This window comes from Lepisma saccharinum, chromosome 4 (assembly GCF_977018435.1).
Source record: "Lepisma saccharinum chromosome 4, izLepSacc3.1, whole genome shotgun sequence".
NCBI classification, from domain to species: domain Eukaryota; kingdom Metazoa; phylum Arthropoda; class Insecta; order Zygentoma; family Lepismatidae; genus Lepisma; species Lepisma saccharinum.
The window spans coordinates 69056385-69070614 of NC_139232.1; the positions used below are offsets into that span (position 1 = coordinate 69056385).

General features: G+C 35.0%; 1 protein-coding gene across 6 annotated transcripts in view; it reads right to left on the reverse strand.

Annotated features, from left to right (window-relative positions):
* Positions 1–14230, reverse strand: part of tra2 (transformer 2) — a 59687-nt gene that overhangs the window by 21803 nt on the left and 23654 nt on the right. For 3 of the 6 annotated variants that reach the window (XM_083120693.1, XM_083120698.1, XM_083120695.1), the window contains exons 2-6: positions 12721–12878; positions 10850–11069; positions 7971–8099; positions 3814–3989; positions 2843–2893 (exon numbers count right to left, since the gene is read on the reverse strand). In XM_083120693.1, the coding sequence (XP_082976819.1) occupies positions 2843–2893; positions 3814–3989; positions 7971–8099; positions 10850–11069; positions 12721–12878 (734 nt within the window). Of the gene's footprint in view, positions 1–2842; positions 2894–3813; positions 3990–7970; positions 8100–8150; positions 8280–10849; positions 11070–12720; positions 12879–14230 lie in introns of all 6 variants that reach the window. The other 3 variants (XM_083120696.1, XM_083120697.1, XM_083120694.1) reach the window with 3 other exon arrangements.

Here is a 14230-nt window from a genome sequence, read left to right on the forward strand (position 1 = left end):
TTGCATGATAGAATTATTTTCCTGTAGTTTACGGTTATTACAAGCATAAGAAAACAGTTTTTTCTTTGTGACGTTTCAGGAGAACACACGCTCCTTTCATCAGACATTTATTTTCATTTTGACTAAAGATACAGTTATAACAATGGTTAGTAATTTTTAAACAAAAAGAATCTGTTATATAATGGATGTTGTCAATGTTACATTGTTGTAATATAGCAACTTAACTGTGAAAAAAGCAGTCTTTTTTTTTTTTTTTTTTTTTAAATTATGAATCCCAAATATCATCAGGTAATTCAAATTCATCATTGTTTTCACAAAGTCTCTTGATGTTTTCTGTTACATTAAATTTTAAAGATGGTGGCTTACTCCATTTGTGAAAAAGAAAACTCCACACTGGATCTATGTTACCATTTTCATTATTTAATTTATTCCAGTGTTCTTCTGCAATGAACGAGGCTTCCCAGACATTCAACTCTGTGTTTCCCGTTAATCTTTTTAAAACCCTTCTCTTTTTAATCAAATGCTTCTCTTCGATGATATGAGTTGACAAACCTGTTCTTGGGTTTAGATTTATAATGTCCAAATCATGTTCGTGCCATCTTATTGCCATTTTCCTTGCTGTTTGTCCCACATAATCTTTTGAACATGAACAACTTATATTATATATTCCTGTGGTTTCCACATCTGGTAGCGAGTTTCTCATTTTGAATTCATTAAATGTACATTCCAAACTTCTTGGTGATTTAAAAACAATTTTGAAATTAAAACTTCTAAAAATTTTTGCAATTTTATGTGAGAATCCCTTGTGGAATGGAATGCACACAAATTTCTTTTCAACAGATTTTTCATCTTTGTCTGTATTTCTCTTTTCCTTTAGTTTTCTTGCAACTTGTTTTTTGATTTGGTTTATTCTGTTAGTGTGAAAGCCATTTTCTTTTGCTATATTAAAGAGCCTTTCTTCTTCATTTTTGATATCCTCATTATTAGAACATAGTCTTTGTGCTCTCAGGAAAAAATTTAAAAATATGTTATCCATTGTTATACGCGAATGTTCTGATTTGGCATGGATGTATTTTTCCCCCGCTAATTTTTCTATGGACTGATGTTTGAATTGTTGAGTCAGTTGTCTTAATTTGCAGATCAAGGAAAGAAATTACATTGTTATTCATGGGTTCGCAAGTGAATTTTATGCGACGATGTGATTCATTTAACGATTTAAATACGTCCATGATGGTGTTCTCATTTTTAGCAATAATTAGCACATCATCTACATATCTGATGTAGAGTTTGATATCCGCACCTATCGCATTAACAATTGGAGATTCTATGTAATGAAGGAAAATGCTGGAGATGATTCCGGATACTGGGTTTCCCATTGATAGACCATTATTTTGCTGATAGATTTTGCCATCAAATATAAAGTAATTGTAATTTGCACATACAGTAAACCATCGAACCATTTCCCATGATTCTACTGGGTTAACCTTCATCTCAATAAGCCATCTGTGTAATGCATCTGTGGCACCTTCTATTGGGACACTAGGATATAAATTTTCTACATCAAAACTTGCAATACGATACTCACTATTCCAAACAATATTTTTTAGTTTCTGTTTCACTTCATATGCATTTTTAACACTGAATGGTGTTTGTTGTTTAATTATAGCAAGTCTTTCAACTAAATATTTGGATAGTTTGTATGCAGGATGTGTGAAAGTTGCAATGATGGGTCGTATTGGAGTTCCCGGTTTGTGAGTTTTTGGTAGTCCAAAGGCAATCGGCAGGGTTGAAATTTTGACAATGAGTTTTTTCTTCATTTCTCTTGGTATCGTGATACTGCTTTCAATTACTTTCTTTACCTCATTTATTATTTTAGTTATAGGGTTTCGAGAGGTTTCTGTGAAATTGTTTAATTTGAAACATTCTTCCATTTTTTCTTTATAGTCCTTAATTCGGATAAGGACAGGTTTATTTTCCTTGTCCGATTTTATTAAGAAAATGTCGTTTTCTTTCAACCAGATCTTGAAACCATGAACTTTTTTTCCCAACCTTATATGCTCTTTCTCCCGTTCTGTGTATTTTGGACCTCTGTTAGTTCTTCTGTTGTATTCAAAACTTAAACGTTCATCAAGAGCATCATGTGTGAGACTTCGTAATTTTCTTTTTTCCTCCTCATCATCTAAGAAATTCAGTGCTTTCTCTATTGAAATCACGAAATCTTCCTTGTGTATATAAGCACTACCAACTGAAAATTTCATTCCGAATTGAAAAATTTCTATATACTCATCAGGTACCTCAATATCCGTAAGATTTATAAATAATCTGTTGTCAATGTTCTTAGTTTCTATTTTACCAGTGACATTAACTGCTTCCCTTCTTTCATTGTTGTTGTATATAACTTGTTCTTCTTGAATTAGCTGGTAGAATTTCCTATCAAGTCTCCTTTCTGAAAGCTTGCTGTAGTGTTCTACAACTTGTTCTGTAGCTCTGTTTACTTTATCCCATATGAGTGGGTGCAAACTGTTTTCTTATGCTTGTAATAACCGTAAACTACAGGAAAATAATATTGTAATATAATAAGTGTTTTTACTTCATAGCATAAGGACAGTTGAAATTCACTTCTTACACAAATAACTTGGGATAACTTTTGGAAAAAAATATTTTTTTGTCTGAATAGTGACAATGAGTCAACAAAATTGATTGGTGAATAAATTGTTTTCCACAAACATTACATGGAATTGGAATAACTATATCTTGTAAGCAAGAATTGTGCAAATTCTGGAGGTTTCTACTATTTCTTCTTGCTTCAATCTAGAACCTTATTTTATTTTAAAAAAATCACCTGTCTTTGTTCTGTCTTCCACCCCACTGTCTGCCGCCGCCCTCTTGCATGCTGAAATGGAAAAAAATTATAAGTATATCCTGGAATGTTTCAATCTTCTTCTCAGATTATTTCCCAACTCACAAATGAGAACTACAATAATTAATTTAAAGTAATCCTAAAAAACAACCAAGCAAAAAATATCACTGATGCACAGATAAGTAAAGTGTTCTGTGCATTTGCACCATGCCATGAAGGTGTATAGGGGGTGTGGGGTTAGGGCCCCACATTTTCTGGCTCTTGGCCAAGCTGGGGGTGATGTGATCAGCACTATGCCCCTGGCTACCTTTACCCCCTCCCAGTTTCCTCCAGGTACCACTTTCTACGATGCTGGGTGGCTGGGTGGGTGCCAGAGTCACTTGAACAGGTTGAAAACAGTCCAGCTTCTCCCCTGCCCTAACGACTGAGCTATCCAAGCACAGATGGCAAGTAATTTATTAAGGATGGGCAATTTTTGGCTCAAATCAATAGTTTATTTCCAGTTAAGTATGAATTTTTAAAAAATACATCTTGAAGCTTTGCTGGCAACCCGTGATGAGATTTTCTCAGGGTAACAACAGGGTGAGTTGTGGCAAAGATTCCCGAGTTTTCATGAGGTGGTCTTTCTCTCATCTTCAGTAATTCATTACTGAAAAACATTTTAGAACTTACCCTATCGATAGCCCAGAAAAAATTAGTCATGAGATTTTTTTTGTATCAACATAACTTGTCAAGTACTATCCTAATAATTAAATTTTCGAAATTTGTTTTTACAATATCAAGGTCCTGGTCACACATCTTGGTCCTGTACATTGTATTTCTGCTTTTCAAAGTTAAAAAAATAATCCTAGTGTGTATTGAAAACAACCCAATAGTTTCTTCTACTTACAATTTCACCAAGAGATAATGAAATTACTTAGCGTTACTATCTCGCTGAATGTTTTGCTACTTACTATGTTGGTTTTCCCATGTATATTCCAGGAGTTGGTGTATGAGCCCTTTGTGTTATTGAATAATCAACTCTGATCCTTCTGCCATCTATTTCCATTCCTGTACATTGTTCTTTTGCAGCTTTGGCATCCTCAACACTTTCAAAGTATACAAAAGAAAAGCCTCTTGAACGTCCGGTCTGAAATGTAGAGAGAATTGAATTGTTGTTTTCTAAAGACCACTTTATGCACAGATATGCTAATCAGGATTACATCTCAGGTTTAAAGTGGGATGCAAACCAAAGTGCAATGTGCCTCCATTGGATATCGAACCCGAAATGAATACAGAGAAGCTTACAGATTTTGCCTTACAGTCTGTATAATCAGAAACTTTCGTTTTCATATCATCCATAGCTGGGTGAAAAAGATGCAACAAGATGTTACTTTGTACTGAAACTTATGTGTTACATGGCTTCTAAACTTGAGAATATGCATGCTCGAAAAGTATTTGCCCGTACTTCTTTTCAGCCGAAATATTAGTGTGATTGAGAAACCAAGATATACATTCAATGTAATAGGTTTTTCTTGGAACGGCCCTGCATTAACTCTCAGCTTTTCCGTCAGCTGCTGTCAGTTTGCAAAGATGGCTGTAGTACTCAACACATCCACATCGTATGAGCGGCAAAGTGTTATTAGTTTTCTATGGAACAAGTGACAGACGCCCTTCGAGATTCACTTGGGAATACAACCTACATTATGGGGACAAGTGTCTCCCTTTGAGAAATGTGCGGTGGTGGTGGTGAGAGTTTGAAAATGGCAGAGAAGACCTCATGACAATGAGTGGTTGGGATATCCCTGCTCACGGTCTTCTGGGATTGTCAAGGACCACTTCTGCTGGATTTCATGCCATGAGGTGACACCATGAACGCTGACAGCTATTGTAGCGCACACACTCACGTCTGCGACCTGCCATCAGGAAAAAGCACCAAGGGAAATCACGAAAACAGGACCATCGACAGATTTCAGTCATTTGAATGAGAGAATCTGGAGCATGCACCGTATAGTCCAGACCTCGCCACTGAAGAAGTTCCTGGCAGGACAGAGGTTCATTTGTGACGACGAATCAAGACCACGATCAACAGGTCGAATTCTACAACAGTGGCATCTCCAAACTAGTGGTGTGATGGGACAAATGCCTGAACCGCTGTGGTGACTATGCGGTAAAATAGTGCAAGGTACATAGAACAATTCGTATATTTTGATTTGCCTGCATGTTTATTATTTTGGCTGAAAAAAAAATGGGACAAAGACTTTTCGATTTGCCCTCATACAAACAGGGGGCAGCAGAAGTGACATCCTCCCTTTTCCTTATAGTGACAATACTTTAAGAAAGTATAATGGGATGAATTTCAAGATTGGCTTCAGCAACTAGCATGCACTTTGGTGAGGTGCGAGTTTGCTCTGCAAACAGCCCCTGAAGCACCACCCTCCTTCCCACCAGAACCACCCCTTGTTTTTTCTACCATAATTACTGCACTGTTACTCGTGGATCATTTGACAACAGGTTTTCCATTGCACGAATGTAACCAATAAAAGCCTCTTGCCTCACTCCCTCCATCCTTTCACCCATCTTATGTTGCAGTACCTACACTTGCTCTTGTTGTCCACACATGTATATGAATGCACTACTACAAATATGGCAGGGCAAGCCTGCTCTATGGTAGCTTTGGAAAAGTGTTGGCTTGCCTCCAAAAACACACACTGTTTGTACGCTGCTCTTGTTAAAAATTATTTTCCTGACACCACCTTCACCATGCAACAGCAGCAGTAAGGTTGAAAATCTTGGGGCATCTTCTACAGTATTACAACACAAAGCAATTTTTCAATTTCAATGAATTACATGGAGAGTTTTCAGTTCAATCTAATCAACTTACAGTCCATTTTCCACATTATACATGCCAGACAAGTGATGGAATTGTGAACAAAAACTGCAAAGAAAATGAACTAAATCTATCCACGTAACTGCCAAATGGATATCTTTTGATACAATGTACTTGTTCCATTTTTCTTAGTGATTTAATATTTTCACCAATGTTGTTAGCACTCTACTGGTGAATTTATTTTCCTGGTTTCCTGATGTGAAGTGGCCCATCCGCAAACAAAAATGGAACCAGGGAGATAAGGAGACATGTACCATTTAATTCGTCAACATGAAATTATTGAATTGAAAAACACACTTATAATTTTACTATTTCACTTAGTTGTATATTACTTCTCCTGCACCCTGCATTAAGAGATTCACTCATATGATAATTAGTTGCATCAAACACAAACACTGAACTAATCTGATATAAACTGGTATACAGTGGAACACCGATTTCTGTTCCTGCATTATACGCTTTCCCACTAAACACATTCGGCCATCCAGGCTCTGGCAAAAGGCTGTCAATTAATAGGACGTTCACCTCGATTTTACGTTTTCCCTAACTCCCATTTCTCACTTTATACATTTTCCTAGCCATGCCATTTCCATCTCACGATCGGAGAACAAGTGCAACGTTGCAAAAACAATTCTCGCATAAATGCTGCTTTCCTTAGAGTTTGGACACAATGAGTGTGACTTAAGTAGTCACAAAAATGATAGTGGAAATATTGACAACGGGGATAGAGCACCACTAATTTATTTATGCATGCATTTACAGAATACATCCTAATTGCAATGGAAAAAATTAAAAAGGGTTTGCCAACTTCTGTTATCCGAAACTGAATAAAAATGGCACTTTATTTAGTGGGAAGTCATTTAAATTCCTCAAGAAATAAGTATGTACCTAGTCTAGATTTCACTGTCAATTATTTTTAATCTAAAGTCTTTCTTTATGAATACTATATTATTTGGTTATCAGAATGAAGCTGAAAACGCACAAGTTAAAGTGATTCTTCTTTTCTATGGGAAGATGGGAGATATTTTACTTGCTCATGGAAAAAATATTTTTCTCAAAACAACTGTACTGGTGGGGGGGGGGGGGTTTGAATTTGGGACAACTGCATTGGAGCCAAGACCTTCTGCTCCATCAACTGTCTGCACCAGAAAACCCTTTTCTATGCAGATTATGTGATTTGCATGTTGTTCAGTGGTGAGGTCAGGAAAACCGAGTGGATAGACAAGAGGCATGGCAATATTTTCTGGGGCAGTCAAATTTATTAACAGCTAAAGACAATTAAAAATGCACCTTTGGGACAAGAATATAATTATCTTCTTACTCTTATCTGCTGGGGGGAAAACGGGTAAACTCCAGGGTGGGGGGGGGGGTGTTTTCATTCCCCCTTTGGTATCATTACAAAAAAGTGCCAAGTGTTTCAGCCCAGATTTCTTTGCACATGTGGAAGTGAGCCCCCTTACGTGAGACATCTGAACCAATTAACATAAGGGCAAAAAGTGATCATCCATCCTCCTTTCCACTGATGTATAAAATTAAACAGTCACTCCTTGGAAGAGTCACAGCCTTTCTCATACAAGAGCTCATTGATCTGCCACTGATGTGGGCAGCTATAAAATAATTGCATGATTCAGCCTGTTTTTCTTTAATTTTTAATGCCCGTATCTGCATCAGAAATCTTGCTTGTATGTCCCTCCACAGCATTGACAGCATGAGAAAGTTACAGTGACCCCCTTTTTTTCCTGCAAGTTGGACTTGGAATGAGCAAACTTCCGTTCTTCAACAACTGCATTGGAGCCAAGGACCTTCTGCTCCACCAACTGTTCCTAAAACTCCTTATGCTTTCCTGCTTTTCACTTTTTTTTACTTACAGGCCCCTGCAAAACGTACAATTGGGGCTCAACTACATGTTTTGGGAGAAGAGAAACAACATATACATACATTTATTTATATATATATATATATATATATATATATATATATATATATATATATATATATATCAAATAAGGTAAAAGGAAACACTCACCGGACAGTAGGAAAATTCAAAATTTTCGCTAATTTATAGCATCAAAATTTTGAATTTTCCTACTGTCCGGTGAGTGTTTCCTTTTACCTTATTTGATTTTTACTTAGCCCTTTTGGCCCTCCTTGCTTTTATCCATTATATATATTAAATAGTGAATGTGAATCTTTCTATGACATTCTTAAAACTATTATATAAAAAAAAATACTAAAGATTACCTTTGCATCTATTACAACTTGCACTCTTTCAACAGGACCATATTTTGAAAATATATGATTCAAATGTTGCTCAGTTGTGTAGATACTCAGTCCAAATACCCCTAAACATCTGCTTGATTCGGGGTTTTCCTATCAAAAAATAAGAAACAAACACAAAATAAGTTTCAAACACAACATTACCTGTGCATCATTAACTATCAGAACATCCTCAAGGGGCCCGAACTGAGAGAACACTTTGCGAAGATCCCGTTCTGTTGTGTGTATACTCAAGCCAAATACACCTAAACAGCGATTAGCAGGGGGTGCCTCCTGAAAAAGAGAAACCTGGATACCAAGCATGAAAAACTAAACGTGTTCATCTAAGTTACACAAAGAATCAAGTCCCCTTGAGGATGTCATTAAAACTAATAGTTTACTCTATTTTCAAATAAGCTGTAAATGAATTAGAAAATAAGCATTATGATAATGCTTCATTAATCTTATTTAATACAGAACTAAAAACCTCCCGTCACCCAAAAGCAACACAGAACTAAATTTTCTATCCACTTATATAAAAGTCCTTAAGCACGAATTCATGCAATATTAACTAAGTATAATACAAACCAGAACTGAAAGAATTCAGTAATTATTAGATGTCCCATAGACAACTTCATTCTAGTTAACTGCTGCATCATTAATCAAGTACCATTAACTTCACGAACCACTTATCAAGCTGGAATATTATCAAATGTACAATGCTGAACTCTCATACAAGTAACTGAATAACATACCCTGCGGATGCTACAGAACATTAAATCTCTACATTCATAGCAGTTCTTCAAGCACTAACACCACATGCTGAAATGGTCTTGGTCTTACCTTAAAAACAGTTAACATATAACACAAATGCATTTCAGTTCGGCAGGGTAGGTTTTAAGGGAGAAGGGCTACGTTGATCTTTAATACACAATTGTTTATAACAAACTTCTAACGATTATATATATATATTTTTTTTTTTTAAAAAATTATTTTTATGTCCTTTAATCCTTCAAAGACCAATTTATCTGAACAATACAAGGTGCATATGTTTTGTATAAATAACAGTTGAAATACATATCAAAATATCAAACATACAGACAACAAACTAATATTTTCTTCAATGACACAATTTATACCATAAAAAACAGAACAATGAACTTTGTGATTACATTATCCTCAGATAGGAATAAGGGATGCAGCAAACTTGCTTTGTCACACAATCTATTTCTTTATTGTATCAACAAGCAAAAGAACATTCAAATTGGTGGAAATTTGAGATCCTATACCACACTTTACGAACATTTATTTGATCAAAATTTAACGTTGTAATAACCAAATCACCTGAAATAATAAAAAAAAATATTGTTACTGTATTCACTTTGCCTCCACTTTTGGTGTTTTATATGTTTAAAGATAATACTAATTTTGATAACATAATTGAGAGCAATTGGAAGAGTATTCACATAAAAGGTAATACAGCAGGAAGTTCACAAGATTGAGCTTCGCATGAAAGTAGAAATAACCACCTTCGACATATTCAATTATAACTGCTGTGTATACGCCAGAATGTAATTTATTTGTTGAAAATTATAAAAGGGTGGTCACTCTAGGACCATGATAAAATTCAAGAATAATTCAGAGTTTTCAAGGCAAACTTCCAAAAATTCAAGGGTACAAGCAGATATTTTTTTTATTTCAACTTTACGTATTACTGCCTCTCACCACCCACCCACCCACCCACACACACACACACACACACACACACACACACACACACATTCACAATATAAACGCTCTGCGAGATTCCAATTTATCCAAAAATTATAATTCAATTCAATTAAATTGTATATATATTTAAAATATTTATATACTCTCTCTCAAAATACATCTACAAACACAAGTCAAAAAATGGAATGTACTAATCTATGAAAAATTGTTAATTGTATAAGAATTTCAAACCCAATTCACGCAATGAACCTAATCAAGTTAAGATATCTTTTTCAAAAATCTTCTGTCTGTCAGATAGATGTTCTGCAAACAACACCAACAAAGTAAATGTATTGAAAGAACTCTTGTTCTTATTCTCCATGAAAATTTATTTTCCTTCCTCGATAAAACTAAAAGCTAAACTTGCCTCAGAGCATTTATAAATTCAATGGGATTTGGATTAGGAAAAGTTGCAATTTTCCACGTCTACACAGAAAAATTCATGCATAATTCCTGGTGATATTCACCCTGCATGATAATATGCAAACATGAAAAAGGGGCACAGTAAACAACCATGGATCTGATAAAAAAAAAAGAACGGTGAGCAGTCACCAGATATAGTAGAATATAGATTATACAGTGACTGGGATTTAATAAAACAATGAATAACCAGTAAAGCAAAGAAAAGAAATCAAGAGCTGGACTAACAAAGTAGAATAAAATCTATAACATCAACCTTTCCTAGAGTACATTTAGGCCATTTTTCAAAATACAATTTGTTATACACTCCCCGCCAAATCAAATATATAAAAAATGAAGACAGCAAACTGTGCAAGCAATAACAGCAATTTGATCTACCTGAGACAATGAAAGATCCACGTAATGTCACTTATACTGTCCACATGCAGGGCACACAACATGCACATATGATCAAACAACAGCATCATTAATGTAACCAACATTCTAACAAACTTACTATTAAATTTCATGCAGTAATTATTTACTGCTCAATATGCACACAAAATAATAATGAAAACTCTGTGAGGTTGTCAACCTGTGGATTACATTTCTGCCATTGTTTTCACCTCTTGCAGGCTTCAAGAGCACATTAGAGGGATCAATGATTCTTAAAACGATCCTTATAATTAGCATACCCTACTGCCTACATGTCGACGCCGGTTTGACATTGGACTCCTGGAGTGACTTCTATAAAATTCCCTCCTCCTGTCACTGTAACCATAGTATTTTCCTCTTGGACTGTATGACCGTGAACGGGAATGAGAGTAGCGAGATCTGTATTTCCTAGGTGATCTGGAGCGAGTGCGGGACCTGTAGCGGCCTCTGTAGGACATTTTGCGTGAACGAGAGTGGCTTCTGAAAAATGAAGAAATACGAAATACACACATCAAAAATCAAAACCATAAAAAATACAAAGCAGTTAAATAAACAAACAATTATACCTACTCAAAAACGATTGCACTGCATATCAAAACTGAAATCTCACAATATTGTCATCCACACAGGCATCCTTAATATATGATTATGGTTTTTTGTTTCCCAGCTTCAAGAGTTTTCTGCTTTGGTGATTGGATAGTGATAGCACAGTTGTGAATATTGAATTCTTAAGGAATCATTAAAACATCCAAAAATTCCTGTAATTTTAATTTCATTTTGACAGACAAGGTCGATAATGGTAAAAATCAGAAGAGAATATGCAATGCAAGGTTGTATATTAGGATAACATTCAAGTTGTAGGAATTTCGTATTTTTCAGAATGTATATGGCCCCATTACTTCTTCACCCAACCTAAACATCTTTAACATTAACACATTCAACACATATTTGAAGCTCTTACGTAATACTTGGCACATATTGACTTATGGTTAAGATTTTTTTTTTGAAAAATCATAATTATAGCAAAAATCACAAGTATAGTAAAATTTAGTAATATATGTATTAATCCTAATATCTACCAAACACAACCTAAAAATTGCATCAGGTGGAAAATTCTAATAGCCACTTACTGTAGTAGATTTCTACATGAAAATAATTAATGTGATTCCTTTTCCTAGAATTTTTAATATACAATTTCTAATGTAACTACAGGAAACATTCAACTTATTAAACTGAAGTATAGTTTGTTCACAACAAATTAAAAAAATTTCCTGCTTGTACTTCCTTTTATTTGTTCCTTAGTGTACTACCACAAAAATGTTTTTTCCCCAGAAACAGCAAATTTCCATGGCTTTTCTAGAGAAACTCCCTTCCCTGACTTTCAAAGGATTTCCCGACTTTTTGACATCCTGTATATTAAAATGTATTTAGTTATTCATCCACAGTAGTAGTTAAAATTAATGCTCACAGGTTACTTGTTTTTGTCACTGATTATACGAGAAAACACTGACAGGATTATTTGCATTTGTTCTATTGTTGTTGTGTATATCACCATCATCCTCCTTCGCTGTTCCCTGCCTCTGGATAGGTCGGCTTAGAAGTCAAACCTCCCCATTTTTTCTGGCCTTCCACCACTCTTCTGTTTCCACGGTGTTCCAATCTTGTGCTATTCTTCTAATGCTCTCCGCTATCTGCTCTTTCCACAGACATCTTGGTCTCCCGCTTGGCCTTATTCCCACTTTTTGTGCATTGTAAGCTCTTACTGGTAGTCTTTCTGCATTCATCCTCTTCATGTCTCTGAACCATCTCATCTGTGCCTGATCAATCCTGTCCTGAAGTTTCACCACCCCATTGTCTGTCGGGATCTCCTCATTCCTTCTTATTCTATCCCTTCTAGTCTTCACAATATACTCCTTGTAGAATGAAATTAGTGTAGATTTTTAGATATTCAGACAATCAGCTTCATTTACAACTGATTCATGCACGACTTCACGTGGTTTGCAGAACACTTTAAACAAAGTGTGCAACATTGAAAGAGCAGTCTTAGTTTTAGAATGAACACTTCAACGAACTGTATTTTCCTTTTCTTATCTAGGCCTAGAGTGTTTCATAAAGTAAATATTACAATTACCTTGATCGAGAATAAGATCTCCCTCTATGATGGCTCCTGTGTCCACTGTTTGATCTGGATCGGCTTCTACTATGTTCCCGAGACCTGGATCTTGCAGGTGTGGGACTTTTATCATTTGCTGGGGGGCTATTATTAGAACCGCTATGAGTTGGGCTTTGCTGTAAGTATAAACAAAATAAACAGATTAGACATATATAACATTTATAATATATACATGCATGATTCATTATCATAAACAATTCAGAAATTTTATATTTTTTCCAGCCACCCAACACACACCAGATTTAGAGTCCTGCTATGGTTTTGAGTGTCGCTTCACCAATTTCATCAAATCACTCATCCTTGTCATCACAATTAACAAAACTGGCAGAAAAGTAGTGGAAAATAACTTTACATATATGTTATAGCAAATACAATTGTGGAGTCCTCTTTCCATCTTTCCAGTGAGAAAAGATTATCATCACCAGGGAACAGATTTATATGTAAATACATATTTAAGTATGAAGCTGAAATCAGTTATATTTTATATTATCTTTGCACATCATGGCCTGTAGACTAAAAATTCAGTTGTATTTTCAATATTTGTGCATATATTAGGTTTTGGCACGTATCTTTTTTTAATTTGACATTATTTCCACATTTCTCAACATATACTCCTTGCAATAACTACATGTTCCCATGTGACTGAAAAAGTTGGGTGAATTTCTTGCGATTAAGTGACAAAGTCCGAAGCGACTTTAAACAAACTAAAGATTACAACCTTCCTTATACCCTCTAATTGCGTTATTTAAAAGTTTTATGTCATCCGAACAATGTTTTTTTTTCTCTCCCCAATTTTACACCTTGCAACTATTTGCTTTTGCTATTGTAAAACACTTGAAATTCATGTTTATTTAGAATTGTTGTTAACAATAGAACTTGAGGGCTCAAGCAAAAAGGAAAATAACAATGCTGTTTCATTGTAAGTATTTGTTTTGTTGCAGCGACAAACCTTCAATTTAGAACTTCGACAGTTCTTTGCAATGGTTACTAATTGAACATCAGAAATAATGTAATTATTTTACTGCCTCTACGTAGGTGAGTGGAACAGTGTTTTCCATCACTACAGAATTTGAAAATTGTACACTATAGAAAAAAATGTTGGACTAAAATCTCAATACACTCACTCTAGAAGTAGAAGCAATTGAAGAGAAAATATTGTGACTGCAGTATAATTTAAAATAATGATCCTCAACTTTAATTTGTGATGGCAAACACATTATGAAGAAGGTTACCAATATCTGAAATTAATAAGGCATCCATTTTGACAGCAATATAATATAGATTTGGTAGTCATTACTTTCCCTTAATGTGTATGGAAGTTTCCATACAGACTGGGTAAATATTAAAATTTCATTCAATTTATTGCACAAAGCAAATTTAATGAACACTGCTTACCTCATCAAGTTAAAATATTGTGCTATTAAAATTTTAAACCTTGGCATTCCTTGTGGTAAACCTTTATGAATGT